Source organism: Stenella coeruleoalba, assembly GCF_951394435.1.
Source record: "Stenella coeruleoalba genome assembly, chromosome: 7".
In the NCBI taxonomy this organism is placed as follows: domain Eukaryota; kingdom Metazoa; phylum Chordata; class Mammalia; order Artiodactyla; family Delphinidae; genus Stenella; species Stenella coeruleoalba.
In genome coordinates this window covers 23,437,691-23,457,711 of record NC_137153.1, presented here as the reverse complement: position 1 = coordinate 23,457,711, position 20,021 = coordinate 23,437,691, and the positions used below count along the sequence as shown (strand labels likewise).

The 20,021-nt window shown below is 55.7% G+C and overlaps 1 protein-coding gene across 2 annotated transcripts in view; it reads right to left on the bottom strand.

Moving 5' to 3' along the window:
- PEBP4 (phosphatidylethanolamine binding protein 4) overlaps positions 1-20,021 on the bottom strand; it is a 214,987-nt gene that overhangs the window by 12,477 nt on the left and 182,489 nt on the right. For both annotated transcript variants that reach the window (XM_079925626.1, XM_079925627.1), the window contains exon 5: positions 1,944-1,989. In XM_079925626.1, the coding sequence (XP_079781752.1) occupies positions 1,944-1,989 (46 nt within the window). The remainder of the gene's footprint in view (positions 1-1,943; positions 1,990-20,021) is intronic.

Sequence of the window (20,021 nt, the reverse complement as noted above, 5' to 3'; positions counted from 1 at the left end):
CTGGCCGGGCTCTTGGGCCTTCCTGGGCCAGCGGGTGTTGGCGTTGTCCTCTTTTTGCTTTAGTCTGTCCTGATGGATGTCCTCCCTCAAGAGAAACTCATCTTCCTCTGCGAGTGTTTTTGGCAGGAGATTTTTATTTATTTTTTCAGCATTTCCTTATGAACTCAATCCCCAAAGAAGCCAATTTCTTGGCTGGATCCGGAGGATCTGGAAGTGGTTACGGGGGTGGGTGGGACTCGGTTCAAAGGTTTGATCATGGAAGCTGTAGGATCTGGGTGCTCGGGGCACCGGGAGCCGACGCAGGCTCTTCCGGAGGAGAATGCCTATCTCCCTTCCTTTCGCTCTTTGTGCGGGAGGTACTCTTTTTCGGGGGAGATGCGGGGTGGGGACATCTCTCATCCTTCCCCCAAGTCTATGCAGGGCCTTGGGGTTTTGCAGGCCGACTTTCGCGGGCCATTCCAGCTGGGCCTCCTTCCAAGAGCGTGGGCCTCTTCCTCCCCCCCTTTGCTCCCTTCATCTCCCTTTCCAAGGAGCCAAGCATCTTCCTGGGGGTGGGTGGGGATGAAGTGTTTGCAAGGAGGATGCTGGGGGGAGGGAGTACCGGTACACTGTGGCCCCCTCCCTCTCCTGATCGTTAGACAAGAACCACTTGCTGCTCAGAGATGTGGAAGCGTTCCTCGTGGTGCACTTCTGGCCACTGGGGCCTCCGGAGTGCCCACAGCCAGGGGAATTCCTGACTATTCATTTCTCCCTGGGTTTTTGCATTGCAGAGCAGATGTATGTGTGTGTGTGTGTGTGTGTGCGTGTGTGCACGCCCGCAGAATGAGAACAGCACAGGGTGTGCCAGGAGCCATGTGAATTTGTGTGAATTGGGGTCTCCGCTGGGGTGGGTGCAGGTGTTGGCGGAGCCGATGGGCATGGGAGCTGAGGCTGTTTTGGAGGGTCTCTGTCAGCGCGTGTGTACATGTGGGTAAACTGATGCTTTTTTACAAACACTGCCAACCAGTGAGGGAACTCAGTGGTTCTATGCAGCTGAGAATTTATCCTCGGGGGAGATAGAGACGCAACCCCCTCGTACTAGGACTTTCCTGAAGAGGTCTCCCTCCAAAAGTAGGGATGAGGAGAAAGGGAAGGGGGACACACTTGCTGAGCCACGTCTCAGGGCCAGGTCCTGGCTAAGTGCTTTCCCTGTGACATCTCCCTAATCTTCACCACAACTTGGTAAGGTGGGTGTCATGGCCATTTTCTGGATGAGGAAACTGAGGCTCTGAGAGGTGAGGTCAGGCCGACGGTCAGTGGTGGAGCTGGGCTTTGAATCCAGGCCCATCTGGTGCCCGAGTCCGCGTTGCTTTACGGAACCATGATGTTCAGTTGGTTTTTCTTGCTCAACCCTTTGCCAGAGGCCAGCTCACCACCTGAGCACCCCCTTCAAGTTGAGTGGAGGGCATGCCCTTGCTGGCGGGATCCCAGAGGGAGGGGAGGGGGGGAGCTGATGGTGAGAATGGGGGTGGGAAGAGGAGGGCATCAGAGAGAAGGGAGGTCCACGCAGCCACTCGCAGCCACATGGTGGGACTGGGGCAGGGGAAAGAGAGAGGGGGCAGAGGGAAGAGAGCTACCTGCCAGTCCCATGGAGTGGGGGCGGTTCTAGTTCTGGGTTCTCTCCCAGCGGAGCCCTGCAGGTTACTGTGGGCTCCATTCCTTACTGGTTGTGTGACATGGGGCAGGTGGTTCTGTGCCTCAGTTTCCTTCTCTTTAAAATGGAGATATCGATGGCAGCGACCTTAAAAGGCAGTTGTGCAGATAAGATCAGAGCGTCCAAGTAAACCGCTGGCTGAGCGCTTTGCACACTGTGAAGCGTCCACATAAAGTTGTATCGCTGTGATTCCTGTGATTACCCTCACTGCCCTGGCTGGGGGGAAGGGGCGCTGGAGGGTCTTACTCACGTGATAACTCCTGGCCCTGAATCTTCCCCTTCTTCATGTCAGCGCCCTGAAAATAAGAGACAGGCACAGGTGAGGGTTACTCCTGGGGCAGCAGGAGGCCATGCCATCACACTTAGTCCAGGTGGGCCCTGCTGAGTTCTTTCTCTCGGAGGGAGTAGGCTGGAAGAGGAGGAAGCTGTCCGGCTGTCCTGGGGGACGCCGCCAGAACGGCCCGTGGGGTTTGGAATGGTGCCTTGCGGGTCTGGGGAGAGAGGACAGGTGCAAACATTGCTGAGGGTGGCCTGGTGGCGAGGGATGGACCCCTGATCTCTGGAGAGCCTGACAGGACCCTTCCAGAAGGGCTGCCCCACTCTCACCCTCTGTGCCCCCAGGCTGGGCCCAGGACGCACCTCTGGGGCCTGTGGGGTCTGGTGAGATCTAGGGCGGGGCTGACCATCCTCACTGCTTGCCCATCCTCTCGGGTTCTCTTTGGGGCCTTCAGAATACTCGGCCGACGGCTGCCTGAGCAGCCAGAAGGGCAGGGAAGGGCCGGAGGAGGCCGGACTCCCTGATTCGGAGGCAGCTACTTCCCCCAGCCTCAACCGGACTCAGCCCAGCACCCTGGGCCGGTGGGACAGCTTCAGTTTCCCTTTTCTCTTCCTCCCCCTTCCCTCCCTTCTCCCCCCTGCTCAGTGTCTGTGGGATCATGAGGTGATCCCGGGACGTGGGCGGGGGGACGCGGGTGCTAATTACTGTTTGTGCAGGACCCGGAGATGCTCAGATGAAAGGCGCTGGAGCTGGGGCCCTGGTTTTGTGCCACAGCTCAGGGCGCCATGCCAGGGCGTCCTGCGGCCCCTCGGTGTGGGGTTTCATAGCCTTAATGATGGTGATTAGCCTGGCTCTTCACTGATTCTGCCAACACCTAAGTGTGCCCTGGCCACCTTTACACTGAGCCCTTGTGGTGCAGCCCCTGCTCCTTCCCCTCGAGAGAGGTGCTCAGGGTGGAGATGGGGGGCGATGGGGATGGGGGAGCGTGAGGCTTCTTCTCAGTTCTCTCTGGAGATTCTCAGACTCACCTGGGTGACCCAAACCCTAGTGTGGTTGATTTTTTACCAAATGTAAGCCCCTCCCCGCATTCCAGAGCCTCTCCCCCACCATTCTCCTCTTTAGGCGGCAGCCTGCCCTCTGGCTGTTCTCACTTCGGGCCTTTTTTTTTTGTGTGTGTGTGGTACGCGGGCCTCTCACTGTTGTGGCCTCTCCTATAGAGGAACACAGGCTCCGGACGCGCAGGCTCAGCGGCCATGGCTCACGGGCCCAGCCGCTCCGCGGTATGTGGGATCTTCCCGGACCGGGGCACAAACCCGCGTCCCCTGCATCGGCAGGCGGACTCTCAACCACTGCGCCACCAGGGAAACCCCCTTCGGGCCTTTTTTTCCAGAACGTCCCTCTCCCCCAGGCTCCTCTGTGTCCATCTAGGTTACCTTTGGTCGGAGGAGGGGCAGGAGACTGCAGAAGGACGGACCGCCCCCCCCACTTTGAGCCCCCCTCCCTCCGTTTCCTTCACGTCCTTTGACATCCCTGCCCCTTCCCTCCCCCTGCTCAGGAGCGTCCAGGAGCCTGTCAGACGCAGCAGAGCGCGCTCCCTCTGCCTGGCCTTCCCAGCACAGCCCCCTTCCCCTCAGTATCAGGCCGGGGTGTGGCCAGGGGTCACTAGGGTGCCAGGACGGGGCGGGGGGCACGGAGGCCCCTCCCCTGGATACCCTTCTCTCCCGGGAGAGGCGGGGAGGGCCCTAGGCCTCGCAGCCACTCTCCCCAGATAGGTCTCTGAAGCCCAGCCCAGCCCGGCCTCCTCTGCCTTCCCAGCCTCCCCCTCATTCCTTTCCAAGTCATCCCGGCCAGCAGTTTGTTTAAACAAAACAATAGCAACCTAAGCCGCCTGTTTCTTTTCAATTCCCCACAGGCTCTGGTCCCACCCAGAGTGATAAACAGGCCTCTCTCCTGGTGAGAGCGCAGGGAGGGTTTGAGGGTGAGGATGGGCCCTGGGCCCGTGAGGTCAGAGCAGTGTGGAAAGTCTGATGGCAGCCTTGGTCAGGGTGGGGAGGCTCTCCGTCCCTCCCTTTTACTCCGGGGAGTCTTTTCTCCCCGACTGGGGCCAGCTTGGCAAAGACGCACGCAAAGCCTTGGATTCGTCAGTAGAGCTGGCGGCCCTGCCTGCCCGCCTTCCCCTGCCCGCTGCCCCTGAGCTCAGCTGAGGCAGCTGCCGCTGGCCCCGAGCAGAGGGCACTGATGGCTTTGAGAGCCTTTAGGGTCTCTCCGGAGCTTGTCCCATGGACAGGTGCTGGTCCTTGCTGGAAGGAAGAGCACAGAGTGAAGGCTCTGGGGAAGGCCCAGGCCGTAGAAGGGCTCCCTGAGTGTGGTCAGCACGGCTGGTACGTACCCGCGTTGGGCTGAATATTGGCGAAGCTCCCTCTGGGCCGTAAATCTTCCCTCCTTGGTCTGTCCTTGGGGGCCTAAAATTTCTACCGCAGAATCAATATCTGGTGGGGGACTCAGGAAACTAAAGCCAAAGGGTGAGAAAGTTGAGTCCCCAAGGTCAGACGACTTGTCCAGAGACGTACGAGCAGTGAGTGGGAGAATCCCAGAATGTTCCAGGAGGAGGGGGCCCCAGGCCCTTCGACCTTGGACCTGCAGTGCTGACCTGTGCCTCTTCTAGGACATCATGACCATCCCATCCCTCCTCTAGGAGGCGTTCTGGGGAAGACCATTATTAACGTACACAGATATCACCCAGAGGTCTGGGGCTGCTGTGGAAGTGGCCTACCTTTCCCCTCACCCCATGTGAAAACGTGAGGTCTCCTAAAACATCTTCGTGGCTTGGTGTGTCACATGTAGCCTGAAGTCACCTTAGAAAACTGGAAGCCTCTGGGGACGGGAGAGATTCAGGGACATTTTGAAGGCAAGAGGGGGAAATCTATCGTTCAGAGCACTTCCCAGGGAGACTGGGCTGAGGGAAGTGCCCTGAGGGTGGCGATGAGCCCAGCATTTGAGGACCAGACCCCGTACCTGTCAAGTCTGAGCACAGCAGAGGTTTAGCAGGAGAGCCTCAGGAGGGGAGGGGCTGCCTCACCTCCACCCCCTCCCCAGCCCCCAGGTACGCTGCTCCTCTTGGGCACCGGGCACAGACAAAACTTCCTTTCCCTTACTATAGCTAAGACAGGTGGACATTTTCAAAAGGAACTTGTCTAAATGCTGATTTTAAAAAAGAAATCATGGCCTAAATGACAAACAGTATAAAAATAGTTGGATTTCTAATCCTCAAGACCACTGAGAAGCCCAGGATGGGTTTTTCAGGAGTCAGGACAGAAGCACCGGAGGTGTTTGGTCAGTGTGCTTTGGGAGGATGTCCTGGGCCCTTCTAAGACACGGGGACTCGGTGGGCTTGGGAGAGCATCTCCTTTCCTTATCAGCATCCTCTGGAAATGGGGAGCCCGATACCCATCACCCTCTTAGCAAGGAGAGGGGAGGAAAGGGCACAAAATTGCTCAATCAGACCCTTAACTGCTCAGGATATAAGACAGCCTCTCCTTTTTCTTAGAAGTTGGTGCCCGATGTGTGCATGTGTGCATACGTGTGTGCATCCGTGTATGTACACGTGCATGTGTGTGTCCATGGCTTCCTGGCATGGGAATTAGCACAAATTATTCTAATTGCGGAGAAGAATCTCAACTCTATGGACCCTTTGCAGGAACTTCCTGGTTTATAGAACACGAGATTTCTTTTCCAGCTCTCTCCCACCTCAAGAACCCATTGCTGGCTTCCCTGGTGGTGCGGTGGTTGAGAATCCGCCTGCCGATGCAGGGGACACGGGTTCGAGCCCTGATCCAGGAAGATCCCACATGCCGCAGAGCAGCTAAGCCCGTGCGCCACAGCTACTGAGCCTGAGCTCCAGAGCCCGCGAGCTGCAACTACTGAGTCCACGTGCTGCAACTACCAAAGCCCATGTGCCTAGGGTCCGTGTTCTGCAGCAAGAGAGGCCACGGCAGTGAGAAGCTCGCGCACCGCAAGGAAGAGTAGCCCCCGCTCACCGCAAATAGAGAAAGCCCGCACGCAGCAACGAAGACGAACACAGCCAAAAATAAATAAAAATAAAATAAATAAATTAATATATATATAAAAAAGAACCCATTGGGTCTTGTTAAGCTAGTTTGGAACTGGCACATGAGATGCTTAAGAAAAGTTGAGGTTCAACGGAGAATCGCAGCAACTCCATTCTTGGACCAGGGCGATGCAGACTGTCGCACCAGAGTTGTTCTGAGTGGCTTGTCTCAGAGCAAGTAAAGAGCACAGTGCTGGAAGCTGGGAGCTGCCCCCCCAACCCCCCGGCCTACATTTGTAATGAGCTTTTAGGGTTTTTTCTCCAGGGCACTGTCCAACCAATGGACCTCATAGCAGCCCTTGCGTGGGATGGGCAGAGATTGGTCTCCCCATTTGACCGGAGAGAAACACAGAGAAGCTTCAGCTTCTCAAGGTCAGGGACTATATCCTCTCCATCTTTGTAGCCCTTAGGATGCTTTGCACATAGCAGGGGTAGTAGATGTTATCCATGCCCTGGCCCATCCCCTGGCTCACCGGCTCCACTTTCAATCTGCTTCTCCTGGTCCCAGGGTCAGCACTGGCGTCTTGAGCTCACTTCACCCCCTGTGCATTAGGGCAGGTGTGCTGGGGCATTAATGTTCCCTGGCAACAGCTCTTAACCAATGGCTGATGGGAACTGGTGCGTAAGTGCTCCAGGTACCCCCAGTGGAACTTGTTTGCTCCTGAACCTTCCTTGGGTGCCTTCCTTTTCCTGTCTTACCCGCTGCCTTACTGGTGCTCTCTCGTGTCCCCTTTAAAATAAACTACTTGTACTGATATCCTTGTCTCAGGCTCTGCTTCTGGGGGACCCCAAGCTAAGACAGTAAGGGTCCAATAAACATCTGTGGGATGAATGGAGAGATGAGTGAAGGCTTTGTCCAAGGTGTCCTAGGCAGCTGACTCTTGGTCCTGACCTCTTCTGATGAGACCTCACTGCTGCTGTCTGGACCTGGATCCTTCTGCCCTCCCGGGCCAGACCCTAGAGTTGCCTGACAGAATTGGTCCCTGATATATTAAGCCCTTGGAAAACCACAAACAGATGAGCCAACTAGATGAAAGTCACCTCGATCTTTCATTTCTTGTCCCCTTGGGGACAGCCAGAGAGCTACATTCCCTGAGAATGAAGGGTTCAGAGATGCCCCTCCTCCAGGCTGGGGAACCCCTTAGGTAAGATTTGGATTGTGAGGTCTGGAGGGTGGGGAAGGGGCCTGGCTCAGCACTGGGCCTTGCTGGGAGGCTGGCCCAGTTTCTTCACTTCCCTTCAGTTACCTCCAGGCAACTGCCCGCCCACCTGGGCTTACGTGAAGGCCCCAGGTACTCGGGCTTGCTGACCCCTCGAGCAGAGGGTCAGCAGCACATTTCCTTGAGCGTTAGGGAGATGATTTAATCTCTTCATTCACCTCTTTCCATCTGGGCGGGAGGATGTAATCGCTTCTCCTGCCTGGCTTCAAACCTCAGTCAGAGTGGGAAGTTGTACATTTTGATCTCTGGGTGGGTGGGGCGGGGGCATCGGGAAAGTCCTGAACTGGAAATGTGAGACGCACAAGGGTGTGGTGGAGACGAGGAAGAGCCGAGGGAGAAACGAACAAAACTCGGGGGGAAAATGGGGAAAATAGGACAGAGTTCCAGGCTCTCTGACACTGGCACCAGACGAGAGAGCTCCCTGCTGTTTTACACAGCTGCCTGCAACCTGCCAAGTGGCAAAGGATCTAGGAAAAGGCGCAGGATTGGAAAGTGCTACCCAGCAATCTGTGGATTCTGCAATTCACAAGGGGTAAGTCAGTGGAAGGCACTGACAGCTCCTGGGCTCTGAGATCTCCAGGGGCTGCGGCTGCTGGGCCGCCTAACACCCACCTGGAGAGGACCCAGCCCCGGAGACTGTACCTGCCCCAAGGGAAAGGCTGCGATCAATTAAAACTATGGCTTGCTTTTTTGTCCTGGGGCTGGGAAAACGGGGGGCCGGCCACCAAGGCGGGTGGAGTGGAATCCGTGGGAAGTGGTGAGAAGGAGGCACAGACATGAGCCCTTCTGGGAGCCAAGTGCTTCCAGACTCCAGGGTGTAGGATGGCCGATTATTTGGGGCACTGGTTTCCCTCAAGAAGGGTCAACATCAAAGACCTGATAGTCTCCTCCTGGCACCTTCATGGGTGGTGGACTGCGTGGCGTTTTCTAAAGATGGGCTGCACCATCTTTAGAAGACACCAATGGATGGCCAGGAGATTCTGGTATTTGGTTCCAACTGGCAATAGGACCCCTGGGTTTTGATTCCTAGTTTGGCTTCAGATCTGGAGTCAGTTACTTCCCTGGGTCTCCAGATGCCAAAATGAGTTGGGGTGAGGTGGGGTGTTGCTGGTCTGCTTCTTGGCGTAAGTAGTTACTCAGATGGGAGGAGCTTCACCACTCTCCACAACACTGGGTGAAGAGGCAAGATTTCCCAAGGCCAGGGTCAAGGTTGCTTGTGGTCTAACAAGTACAGGTTGTCTAAGCCCTTTGTTCCAGGCCATATGGAGATGCGAGTGGTTCCCAAATAAGCCACCGTGTCTTGCACCTGTGTGTATGTGACAGTATCTAGCATAGGGTTAGCCCTGAGGCATGATGGCTGGGGAGATGGGTAGATAAATGAATCAGTTAATGAGAACCCCTGTGAAATCGAAAATAAGAAATATGAATTAAGACACATTTTATGGTATTGAGGAACTCATGGTCTAGTGGGGCAGATACATCAATAAAGAAATAACTGTATTATAGGTCTAAATAATTGCAGTCTATAGGAAATGTTGAAGGAGCAGAGAGGAAGGAAATTGTAATTGCTTGGGGGTAGTAATCAGGGAAAGCTACTGAAAGGGGGCTGTACTCGATCCGGGCTTTGAAGGGTATGTAAGAGTTTTCCAGTTTTCCAGTGGACAGGATAGGGAGGGGAGGGGCAGTTTACGTTGAGGAAACTGCATAAGCAATCTATAAATATGTCAACAAGGTGTGACAAGAACAGGTGGGTCTGGAAGAAGCTCAAGTTGAGGCTGGAAATGTAGGCTGGGGTTAGGCTTGAATGGCAGGCAGTGCTTCTGATTTCTGAGAATTGCAGCCATCAGCAAACCAAACTTTGGGCCCACAGACCCCAGGCAAGACTCTTTCTGTCTTCCAAATGCTCAGCAACTGTGTCCCAGGAGCATCATCAAAGGGGGTTGGTCAGCTGCCTCTCCGGTCAAGAACAAATCTGGGTGGGGTCAGCTTTGGGACACTGCCCATAGGTGGCAGGTCAGGGCTGGATGGAGCTGAACCCTGCGACCATGGCCTCACCCAGAACAGGTGCTCCTGGGACCCCTGAACCCCAACCCATCCCTTTTACAAACCGTAACTTTTTCAGTTTTAGATCATTAAAGGACAGCATGTTCACTGTAGAAAAAATTTAAAACACAGAAGAAAATAACTGGAAAGAAAAAGAATCCCCTGGATCATTCTGCATAGAGATAGCTGCCCTGAGAACACCAGGCCTCCCTTCTTTGCATCTGGATCCCAAAGCTTCTTGTCATGCAAGTGTCAGCTTTGAGCCCCTGGTCCCTTCTGGGGTCTGCACTGCCTGGACTCCCATCTGCTTGGGGAAACGTGCCTTAGTTACTCTCAGTATCTGAAGCTCAGAGTCTGGGTTGGACCTCAGGAGATGGTGGACCCACCCCTCTTTGACCCTGGCCTGTCACAGGTCACCCATTCTCAGGACGTAGCATCTAGGTAGGGTTAGGAAGAGGGTGGAAAGGAAAAAAAGGAATAAAGAACACAACGTATGGTCTTATTAAACTTGTCCCACTTAGAAATAGCCAAGAAATGTTAAGATAGATTGAGAGCAAATATCATGAGGTGATAGTTAAATATAATTATTATGCATCAGTGTCAGCTTAGGCTAAAGACTGCCGTTTCTAGACACACGGAACGAACGCTGAAGCTTTCAGGACCAACAACAGGTTGCCGGAATGGCTCATTTACCTGGAATCATGTAGGGAATTGGATGTTTTTCATAAGAACATTTCCCTGATCTCTTGGATCTTATATTTTTAGCTCCCCAACTCCTTTCATCTTAACTATTTTGGATAGCGATCTTATTAAAACACTAGTTCTCATGTTCTTCAACACACACACACACACACACACACACACACACACACACGGATAATACCTTATGTAATTTTAAACACCATTGTGGTTGTCACAGTGAGTAGCCAGTTTTGCACCCTGCGACAGCACAGGACTGTAATGCTCAAAAACAAATACAAAGAACGGGCCATTCAGCCTTCCGCCTGCTCAAACCTCCTCAGGGTCCAATAATTTAATATTGACGCAGTGGTCAGTACATAAAGAAAGGGGAACCACCTCTTGTGGGGCACCTACAACGTGGCAAGCATTCCGCCAGCATCTTTTTTTTCTTATTTTTTTTTTTTTTTGCAGTACGCGGGCCTTTCACTGTTGTGGCCTCTCCCGTTGTGGAGCACAGACTCCGGACGCGCAGGCTCAGCGGCCATGGCTCACGGGCCCAGCCGCTCCGCGGCATGTGGGATATTCCCGGACCGGGGCACAAACCCGTGTCCCCTGCATCGGCAGGAGGACTCTCAACCGCTGCGCCACCAGGGAAGCCCTCCACCAGTATCTCTACGCAAGTTAGATCACTCCGGTCCCCGCCTCGCAGCCCATTTCCCACTAAGGTGCGGTGACCCTCAGGACACCCAACCCTGCCGCCAGCACCGCCAATGGGAGGATGAAGACCCTCGGTCCTGCTGAGGGAGCTGAGCTTCGTGGTCTGGCTTCTGGCGCTGCAAGAACCAGGGAAATGTTGCCATCTGGTTAAAAGCAGCCCCACTGGATCCGTGACTGAGCTGTTAACACAGCCGTTCCAAAGGGCAACCTGGGCTTCAGTCCAATGTCATTACCAATTAGCTGCATGACTTTGAGAAAGACACTATTTCCCAGCGTGTCAGTTTCCGTACCTGTAAAGTGGCTGTGATAATGATACCTGCCCTGGTTTCCTCACAGACTCGTGAAGATGAAATTAGGAAATGGGATAGGCTGAAGTCCCACAGTGCCATCTGAGGGTAAGGGTCATGACGGCTCCCTTCCCCGGGCTCAGCGAGGAAGGAGAGGCGTGAGGCCACTGCTGCCCAGGCTAGCGGGGGGGACACTGCCCCCAGCCTCCGTCAGTCCGCCCTCAGAACCCGTCCCGCGAGCTGTGACGGGCCCAGGAAGCCTCCTGGCAGGGTCAACCTCATGAGGCTAATGGCTGTGCCGTGGGCTCGGCAGTTACTCAGCTGTAAACGTGGGGCCCGTCCTGCTGGGCCTGCATCAGCCAGGGTGCGCAGAGCGCGTGGCACATAATGTTTATTAATACGCCTTGATGAGGGGCATTAGTATCTCCTAATGACACCGTCTGAGCCTGGTCTCCTTCCTTCTCCTGCTCCTTTCTCTCCCCCATCCCGTGGAGACACACACCCACTCACAGACAGAGACGAGGGCCCCCGGAGGAGGGACAGGAGGCAGAGCTGTCCCAGGAGGCAGGGGCTGGGATGGGGGTTGAGCCACAGGGGTCCGACAGAGGATCCAGGATGAGGGAGGAAGTAGGATGCTGCTGGCTCGGCTGTCAGGTGGGAAGCTGGCCAGAAAGTGCTCGCTGATGGGAGCAAGGGAAGCAAAGCAGTGGCAAGACTTTACCAAAACGGGAAGGAGCGGAGCAGCGTGGGGTGGGGTGAGACAGGAGAAGCTGGAGCTGGGGCGGGGCTGAGCCCTGGTGGGAGCAGGAGGGAGAGAGACTAGAGGTCTTCTGGTCCCTCTAGGGCAGGGCGGGGCTGAGAAGGGGGGCGGGGGGGGGGGGGGGGGAAGGGGTGAGAGCCAGGGGAGGGGAAACAGCGAGTCACGCTCACTCAGGCTCACACGTGCTCACAGCCACATACATCCACACACTCCCAGCACCCCCCATGTACGCACACACGCTCATACACACACGTGCACTCACGTGCACACTTACAGATACATGATCGCACACCCCTCAACTCACACATGCCCTCACATGCTCACATAGATACATGTCCACAGTCACACACACGTTCACGCACAGCCTCCACACGCTCAGACACGCTCACACGTCCGCACAGTCACACACACACGCTCACTACACACACAACACACTTAGTCAATGCACACTCACATACACCTCCCCACCTACACACGTATGCACACATGCCCACACACACTCACATGCTTTCACACATACACACTCACACATGTTCACATATACACGGTCACACACACAGGGCCCTCCACCTCGCACACTTATGCAACGCACATATACACACAACACACAGGCACGCTCACACACGTGCTCACATGTACACACACATGCTCATACAACATGCACTCACATACACATACATACACATGCTCACACTCTCACGCATATACGCTTAACATGCATCCACATACACTCATGTATGCACGCTTGCACAGGCACTCATACACACACGTGCTCACACACACTCCCTCTCGCAGGCAGCTTTCATTGGTGGGTATGTCGGGGCGGAGCATGAAGGGAGCTGCCGGCTGCAGGGCACTGGGGAAGGGGCCAGGGCAAGGCTAAAGCGTGGACAGTGGGATTAGGAGAGGTGGGTGTGGGAATCTCCAGGCAGAAGACCAGGACAAAGAGATGGCCGAGTAGGACTGAGGGCTGCGAGTAAGAATTGAGCTGTTCTCTGTCCACCCTCCGAAGTGTGAGCGCCAAAGGGCTGGGGATGCAGGAAGGAAGGGGAGCCCTGGCAGGAGAGGAGTTCGGCTAGGAGTGGAGGCGTCCCTGTCCCTGCCCTCCTGCCCTCCTGCCTCTGCTGTGGTAGGACGCTGCAGGCTGACCTGCCCTCTCTCCCTAGAGCAGCAAAACAATTAGGAAACACTGCCCACGAATCCCCAAAACAAACAGGGCTTGAGAGACTGCAGCCCAGCCAGAGGGGAGGGAGCTGCAGGGCTACCTCCTCAGGCCCACTCTTATCACCTTGCATCTCTCATCTCCAGCATCTAGTCTTTCTGGCTGGGTGGCTGCAACCCCAGAAAAGGCCAGGAGGAACTGGGGAGGACCAATAAACTGGGAGGAGGTGATCTGCCGAGATCTTTGCTCCCCAACTCCAGCTGGACAGAGGGGGTCCAGCAGCCCCCTAGCCCCTCCCTGGCCTGGGGAGTAGTACCCCAGGGTTTGTGAGTGGTCAGGGAGTGCTGGCATCTGGAACGATCCCAGGGTGCTTGTGAGAGCTACATGGGGGCTCCCCCAGGTTCACAGGGTAGGGACCACCTTCACCGACAGCCAAGGAGCCTTCTCGGGGTGCCTGGCTCAGCAGTCTCCTCTGGATCCTGGCCCGCCTGGTCCTTCCATCTCCTCTCTTTTTGCCTAAGACTCCCCCCACCCCTCCCGTACCATCCTGCCCTCTACCGCCCACCAGGAAATGGCCAACTGTCTCTGGGCTACTCTGTCCTCCCCGTGTACCATCTATGGGATGCTGGCTGTCGTAGAGAATCCAGGCCCCAGAGGCCGGCGGGTCCTCAGTCAGGCTCCTGGGCTCTGTTCTCTGCTTTGTCTCTCTCCTTTGCCCTATTTTTTGTTCCATACTTGGCTCCAAGGCATAATCTGTACTTTGGGTCCTCTCCCTGCTTCCCCACCAAAAGGGCCCAGGCCTGGGGCTGCCTTGTGAAATGGAATGAAGGAAGGAGCGAGGGACTTTCTGGAAGGAAGCTTGGGGATCAGGACTTCTGAGCAAGAGAAGATGCTGGGAAGATTTGGAGGCTCCGTGAAACCCCGTGCTCCTTAGAAAGGGTGCTAATAAGCAGAAACAGTCTTAAGTCTCATTCAAATCCCATCTTGCTCTACGGAGGGACTGACAGTGAACTTGGCCTCAGTCCTCTAGCCCCTTGCTACTCAAAGCCGCAGCAGCATCACATGAGAACTTGTTAGAAATGCAAATCTTGGGTTCCACCTCAGACATAATGTGAATCAGAATCTTTCTTTTAACAAGAACTTGCGGTGACTCGCATGCGCCATAAAGTCTGAGAAGCACTGCGGCAGCGTCCTGCTCTCAGCGCCCTGGGTCTCTGGACCGGGCGGGAGACTCCTCATCAGAACTGCGGTGGCAGCACTGGTGGGAGCCACCTGAGCTCTTGTCCCTGAAACTATCCCATTTCAGGTCTCTCCCAGGCTCAGGAGCCCCCGTGGGATCACCCTTCCCTGGGCAGCACCTGGCTGACCTTTAGGTGCTGAGATGGCCCCAGCTCTCAAGTCAGATTGTTCAGACTGGTTGGGCTCCTGGGCGATTGCAGGAGGTGGGGAGGGGTTGGGGCCCCGGCCGGGACCGGGAGACGTGAGGCCTGGTGTGCACCCTTCTTCCCTGCACCCCTGCTTGGGGCCACGAAAAGCAGGCCCCAGTCCGTGAGTCTTGGTGGTGTCGCTCACTTTTCTGAGCCTTTGAGTCTCTGGCCTTAGGCAAGGCAGCCTCTCCTGCTGGAGGGGGACCTGTGCAGCCACGTCTGGGTGCACTGTTTGCTGGGTGCCTCACGGGGTGTTCGATACACACCCACTGGTGCTTCCTTCCCCCCATCATGCTCCCCACTCCCGACTCTATTTGAGGAGGGGGAATGTTTATTCCCCAGGTGTTTATTTATTTATTATTATTATTTTTGGGCCGCTCCGTACGGCTTGTGGGATCTTAGTTCCCCAACCAGGGTTTGAACCCCCCTAGACCCTTGGCAGTGCACGGAGGGAGGGCACGGAGTCCTAAGCACAGGAGCACCAGGGTAGTCCCCCCCCAGGCGTTTAGAAATCTCTGGGGAAGGAGGAGGTAAGAGAGCCTTGCTCTTCCTTGCAGTCTGAGGACCAGAGGAGGGGGTGTGAGAGGCGCAGGTGGCAGGTCGGGGTCTGCTCTGGGGTGGGGGTGGGGGTGTCTGGTCCCAGCAGGAGGGCTGCAGTCACGTGCCTCCCTCAGCTTTCTTTCTTCACAGGTGCCCATGCAAACTTGCCATCCCCGACCAGCTGCCAGGCTGCCCTCGTCTTCCTTGGTCACGCCATGGGTGGTGCGGTGGGCCTGCCTGCCTGTGTCAAGGCCAAGGGAGCAGTGAACGTGGCCCACTGGGGCCGAGCAGTTGTCAGCCGGGACCAGGGCTTGCTCTCATTCTGTTGTGTCACCTTCTACAGTGCCCGGCAGGCAGATGCCAGTCTGGGGAGCTTGGCAATCACAGTGAGAAAACAACAGAGAGTGAGGTCAGTAAACTCCACTCTACCCTGACCTCACATCTGGTCCCATCCGTCTCTGGAATGCTTGGAAACTGACATAATCCCAGGGAGAGGAAGGGGGATCTATGGCCCTCTCTGGCAAGGTCAAGAATTGGGTCACTACGCTGAGCCCTCAGTGGGTGTCACCTGTTTAGGGCCACTCAGCTGAGCCCCAGAGGCCAATGGGGAGGTTTGTGCAGAGGACCCTGGCTGCCTCTGGAAGCGGCACCCACCCTCCTCCCCGGCAGGTGGAGAGCTGGGCTTGGGGCAGTTGTGGTGCTTGGCCACCGGCCCGATTGGAATCATCATCGGTCTCGAAGTGTGTTGAAATGGGTCTTTGCACAACCTTGAGGAGGGCCCGGCAATTCCAGGTGACAGTGCCCAGGGCTATGAGGAGATGGGAGGAAAGGGGACGAGGTGACAGCAGAGAAAAAACCCAAAGAGGGGTTAAGGGGTTTTCACAGCTGCTGACTCCGGAGCCTTCTGGGGCTGGGGCTCAGCCTGCCTCCTTCCAGCCCTAACCCATGGGGCTGGACCTCAGAGGCCTTCCACCCTGGGAGTCTGGGGTTCTGGGATGCCAGGCCAATCCCTAGGCTATACCACAAGGAGCCGAGACAAACTTCTCCCTGGAGCTTTTCGCTGCGAGCGGTTAATCGCCCTGGCATCCGAGGCTGCAGTGCGTGAGCAAGGGGCCTTCAGTGAAAGCAAACGGCCGCTGATTAATCTGACAGCTCCAGCCCCGCTCCTCTCTGTGGGGTCTGGCCACGCTCCATTCAGCCTCGATGGCCTGCAACCTATTACCACTGGCGCTTCCGGCCCTAATGGGGGAGAGGGTGAGCCCCCGCGGCCCCGCTGCCCTACTGAACCAGCCGTCCTGTCCTGCGTGAGGGGCAGGCCCTGGAGGAGCAGGCTTGGCTGGGTGCCGTCCCTGGGTGACCCCCCTCAGGAAGGGGGCAGACAGCTGCTCAGTGAGATTTGTGTGAAGGGATGATAATTAGGAGGTAAGTGGGAGTGCGGTCTAGACAACGGGGATGGTTTTTCAGTTACTTGCAGATTGTGGCTTTGAGAAAGCGGTCAGGCCATCAGATCATTCAGGCTGTGGGAGAAGGCAGAGAAGAATCGGGGCTAGGGGAAAGTCCCTCTTTCTACCCCAATTCACCCGCCCTGGCTCCTGGCTAATGCCAACGTAGCCCACACTGACTGAGTTCCTGCTAGGTGCCAAGTGCTGTGCCCGTGAGAGGGTGGCTTACAGGCTGGCGGGGACACGAGAGTAAAGAGGGAAATTACAGGTGAGATGAGTGCTAAGCAGAGGATTTACAGAGGGCCTAGTCTGGGGTGGAGAGGGCTTCCTGGAAGAAGCGCGAATCAGCTCTCCACCTGTCAGTGGTGCTTGGCGGGGAAGGGGAGGCCCATATTTCTGGACCCCAGCTGCCAGGCCAGAGCCCTTCCAGGGCGTCCTCATCCCCAAGAAGCCCCAGGCCCTTATCACCTACTCCTTGAGATGCTTGACCCTCCCCTTGGGCTGCTTGGCGGCTGGGGGGAGGGAGGATTGAGGATGAAGGAAAGGGAGTGAGAGTCAGGCAGGGTGTGGAGGCAACCGACCTTGTCCTGGGCGGGACCCCCCTGCTGGGAAGCAGAAGCAGAGCTCCCTTTGCGGGAGAAACCCCCTCAGGATCTACAGCAATAAAAAAGGGGCCCCCGAGCTCTCTTTCGCTACAGCCTCTAATGATGGGGTTGGGGTATAATGAATATCTGTGTGCTCATAAAACAGACTAATGACTGCCTTCATTTAATGGACCCCTTTTATCCTTACTGGTTCCCAAACCAGAAGGGACCGTCCTGGGGGCTGAGGTCCAGCTGTTTGGGTTGGGGGCCCACTGGTTACTGAGGCCCCTCGGAGGCTGCCTTTCCTCTTCCATCCCTTATCAGGTTGAAACCGCCCCGAGGAGTCTAGGGAGATGCCTGACAGTGACCAGCCTTAGGAAGTGGGCAGGCGATGGGGAGGGAGGAAGCATATACACCCTGATTCTTATGGACAGTGTCGACACTTGTACCATGTGGCTGCAGAGAAAGGGCACCTAGCAGCGGCTGACTGTACCACGCCCCCTTCCTCTGCCCCACACCTATACCAATAGGAGCTCACAAATCATCCCAGTGTCAACTCCTTCCCTTGAGAAGAGCTAGACCCCAGGAGGGAGGGGCTTGCCTGATGATTCACCAGCAACACCTGTGTTTTGCTTGGGAGATCTCCCTGCTTGGGACTAGCCAAGCCTGACCCTGTTTGGCTTCCTGGAGCTTGGTGAGATCACAACCCTGGGTGTTGTGGCTGCAGGCTAGTGGGACCTGCCATGCAGGGAATATTTTTAAAGAGATACTTGCCCCTGTGTTCCCAGGATTAGCTCATTGAGAGACTCACGTTGTTCTTTGAGTCCCGCCCCGACCCCATTTGATTGTAGAAAGCTGTCAGGGGAACATGAGTTCACTTGGGATAAAATGGGTCGTGGAAGTAAATAATCCAATACGCTTGTCATGGAGAAGACCCTGGTGGTGGCTAGGGGACCTTGGGTGGCTGGTAGCATCTGAGGCAGGTGGGATGGGCAGAATCAGAGTCCCCACACCCTGGAGGATGGAGGGACAGGCCAATGTTCTTTCCCTAGAGTTCCGGAACTGCCTAACTGTGGTCTTTCGGTCAGAGACTAGAGAGGAGCCACAGGCCATCATGACAAGGTCTGCCAGTGGCAAGAAACTCTGAGTCAGCCTGCAGCCTCAGTGTTCCCATCTGGGCGCTGGCCCAGCCCTGCCTCCAGGCCATCTGCAGATAATTGGGGTCAGAGGAGGGCAGAGGATCCCAGGAATGTAGGTTCCTGGGCCCCTGACCAACCTCCCATTTTCGGTGCCCTCCCCTTGGAGGCAGTCGCCCCCTGACAATGCAGGGCAGAAAAAGCATCCCCCACCCCATACCTGGCCTCTCAGCAGGAGGCACCGTGGTAGGAAAGGCACCTTTAGAAAGGCTCAGAGAGCAAACAAGTGAGGTGAGTCACTCGGAGGTGGTGTCGTGGTTATTAGGCAGTAACAACCACCGTCCAATATGTGTGTCGGCCGCTCTCCTCTCTTGAGGCCTATCAGGTACTTTCATGCTATGGTATCATTTAACCCTCCTCCCCAAGGAGGCAGAAAGGACAAGGCTTATCATCCCCAATTTGCAGTTGGTGAACACAAGCTCCCAAGAGGTTAAGTGACTTGCCCGAGGTTATAGTCCCGATTGGCTGCAGATCTGGGAATGGAATCCAGGTGTCCTGGTCCATGATCTAAGCCTCCTGACTCATAGTCCAAGGTTACTTTGCCTGTACCTCATAACAAAGGGGGCTGTGTTCAGGAAATCAGTTCTAGAGCGAAGAGATGATTTCTTTCCCTCTTGCCGGAATTTCTTGGGTGACCATGAATACGCTCAGATTGGGCTGAAGGGCCAGTCTAGATCTTCCTAAATCTCTCCCGGGTCACGCCCAGGCCTGGGGGCAGGAAACTTTTTGGACAGGAGCGGGTCACTTTTGCCGGTGTCCTCCTGACTTAGGGGACCCTGAGCGCCACTGTTAGGCCACTGGGAGGGGCGTGGGCTGTGATGAGTCAACAGTTCACTAGCTTTAGGTTCTGCAGAGGCATCGGCAACCTGATGTGGAAGTGGGATCTGGAGGAATGAGGGGTGGCCAGGTGAACTGGGGAGGGCCTGGAGCCCTGTGGCTGGAGGATTTACCAGTGCGATGCTGAGAGCTCTCCTCAGGCCCTTGGCTTGACTAATAAGAGTTGAGGTTCCCTGTGAGCTTGGCTCTGTAGTTTCTGTCTCAATGCCCTCCTCTGCTTCTCCTTATCTTTCCAGTCTAGTTTCCACTGGTTTTCCACTATGAAGCCTTCCTCGAGTGCTCTCTCCTAGTGTTTCCCCTCTGTAGTACAGAACCATCCCCCACCCCCACCCCAGGCTAGACCCACAGCTGTTTGCTCTTCTGCATCTCCTCTGGCCCTGAGTTCTTCCAGAGCATCTTGTTTTGGCCCTCCCGCTGCTCTGTCTCCTGCTCCTGTGGCAGAGGTACATACCCGGGCCTGGAGGGGAGGGACTGACACACACCCAGCGCAGGCCTGGTCCAGGCATTCGACATTCATCAGTGCACTTGATCATCCCAATGACCCTTCAAGGAAGGAAATGGAGGCTGGGGGACAGCAGCCATTTTTTCAGGTCATTAGGTGGCAGAAGTGGGATTAAACCCAGATATTGCTGATTTCAGATGTGATTCTTTTCACCCAGTTCAATGCTGCCTCTCAAATGCTTGCTTAGAAGAATGTGGGAGAAAGTGACAAAATGGATTATGTGTCTATGGGACTGAGTCAAGGTGCTGTCCCCTGGCTTGGAAAATGAACCCAACCTGTGGCAGAAGAAGCATTTATATTTCATTAGATTCAGTTTGCTTGTTTGCTTCCTTCTTTTTTCCCAGGAAACATTTTTGCTGCAGTGATTTGTGAAAGGGCCTCAGGGCCATCCCTGTTAGATGTGCCCCTCACCCCCTGCCAATGGAAGGAGCTGCGCCATATCTCTGTGAATCCAGGAGCCCAGGTGTGAAAGCCACCATGGGGGATGGAGAGAGGCCTGGTCACAAGGGCTGATCCATTTGGGGACAGGTTGGGCTCTTCAGGTC